The sequence below is a fragment of the Haliotis rubra genome, unplaced genomic scaffold, assembly GCF_003918875.1.
Source record: "Haliotis rubra isolate DU_JTF1 unplaced genomic scaffold, ASM391887v1 Scf177, whole genome shotgun sequence".
Taxonomy (NCBI): Eukaryota; Metazoa; Mollusca; class Gastropoda; order Lepetellida; family Haliotidae; genus Haliotis; species Haliotis rubra.
This window is the reverse complement of record NW_025765747.1, coordinates 797283-798931: the sequence shown is the minus strand read 5'-3', so window position 1 is coordinate 798931 and position 1649 is coordinate 797283. Positions and strand designations below refer to the sequence as shown.

General features: G+C 49.1%; 1 protein-coding gene across 1 annotated transcript; it reads left to right on the top strand.

The window, feature by feature from the left end:
• Positions 1 to 249: 249 nt before the first annotated feature.
• On the top strand, positions 250 to 1083 carry LOC124273129 (YLP motif-containing protein 1-like). Its single transcript, XM_046708346.1, has one exon. The coding sequence runs from the start codon at positions 250 to 252 to the stop codon at positions 1081 to 1083; it is 834 nt and encodes a 277-aa protein (XP_046564302.1).
• The last annotated feature ends 566 nt before the right edge of the window (positions 1084 to 1649 follow it).

The window sequence follows — 1649 nt, the reverse complement described above, 5'->3', positions numbered from 1 at the left end:
CTACCCCCACAAGCCTCCCAGGTTTGTGACACAAGCCTCCCAACACTACCAGGTTGTGACACTACACTACCCCCCAGGTTGGTGACACAAGCCTCCCAACACTACCCCCAGGTTGTGACACTAGCCTACTACCCCCAGGTTGTGACACAAGCCTCCCAACACTACCCCAGGTTATGACACAAGCCTCCCAACACTACCCCCAGGTTGTGACAACAAGCCTTATGACACAAGCAACACTACCCCCAGGTTATGACACAAGCCTCCCAACACTACCCCCAGGTTGTGACACAAGCCTCCCAACACTACCCCCAGGTTATGACACAAGCCTCCCAACACTACCCCCAGGTTATGACACAAGCCTCCCAACACTACCCCCAGGTTATGTCACAAGCCTCCCAACACTACCCCCAGGTTGTGACACAAGCCTCCCTACCCCCAGGTTATGACACTGCCTCCCAACACTACCCCCAGGTTATGACACAAGCCTCCCAACACTACCCCCAGGTTATGACACAAGCCTCCCAACACTACCCCCAGGTTGTATGCCTCCCAACACTACCCCCAGCCTCCCACTACCCCCAGGTTATGACACTACCCCCCCCAGGTTGTGACACAAGCCTCCCAACACTACCCCCAGGTTATGACACAAGCCTCCCAACACTACCCCAGGTTATGACACAAGCCTCCCAACACTACCCCCACAAGCCTCCAAACACTACCCCAGGTTATGACACAAGCCTCCCAACACTACCCCCAGGTTATGTCACAAAGCCTCCCAACACTACCCCAGGTTGTGTCACAAGCCTCCCAACACTACCCCCAGGTTGTGTCACAAGCCTCCCAACACTACCCCCAGGTTATGTCACAAGCCTCCCAACACTACCCCCAGGTTATGTGACACAAGCCTCCCAACACTACACCCAGGTTATGTCACAAGCCTCCCAACACTACCCCCAGGTTATGACACAAGCCTTCCAACACTACCCCCAGGTTGTGACACAAGCCTCCCAAAACTACCCCCAGGTTGTGATGCTACGCACAGAATCATTGGGAGTTGGTATCAGATTTAGTTTTGATCTGTGAGTTCCGTTGAAAGTGGTATGAGATAGATTGTGCTTTTGATGAAAAAGGAAAACCCCTAAATGAGGCAAGTTTAGATTTTCATCACGTTCCGAATCTCCCAACACACTAGGGCTCCTAAGATACAACCAATGTGAAGATACAACCAATGTGAAGATACAACCAATGTGAAGATACAACCAGTGTACAGATTCACCCAATGTACAGATTCAGCCAATGTACAGATTCAACCAATGTACAGATTCAACCAGTGTACAGATTCAGCCAATGTACAGATTCAACCAATGTACAGATACAACCAATGTACAGATACAACCAATGTGAAGATACAACCAATGTACAGATTCAACCAATGTACAGATTCAGCCAATGTACAGATTCAGCCAATGTACAGATTCAACCAGTGTACAGATTCAGCCAATGTACAGATTCAGCCAATGTACAGATACAGCCAGTGTACAGATACAACCAGTGTACAGATTCAACCAATGTACAGATTCAACCAATGTACAGATTCAACCAATGTACAGATACAACCAATGTACAGATTCAACCAATGTACAGATTCA

Coding starts and splice junctions, on each gene's coding strand:
- LOC124273129 (XM_046708346.1), top strand. CDS start 250: ATGACACAAGCCTCCCAACACTACCCCCAGGTTGTGACACAAGCCTCC.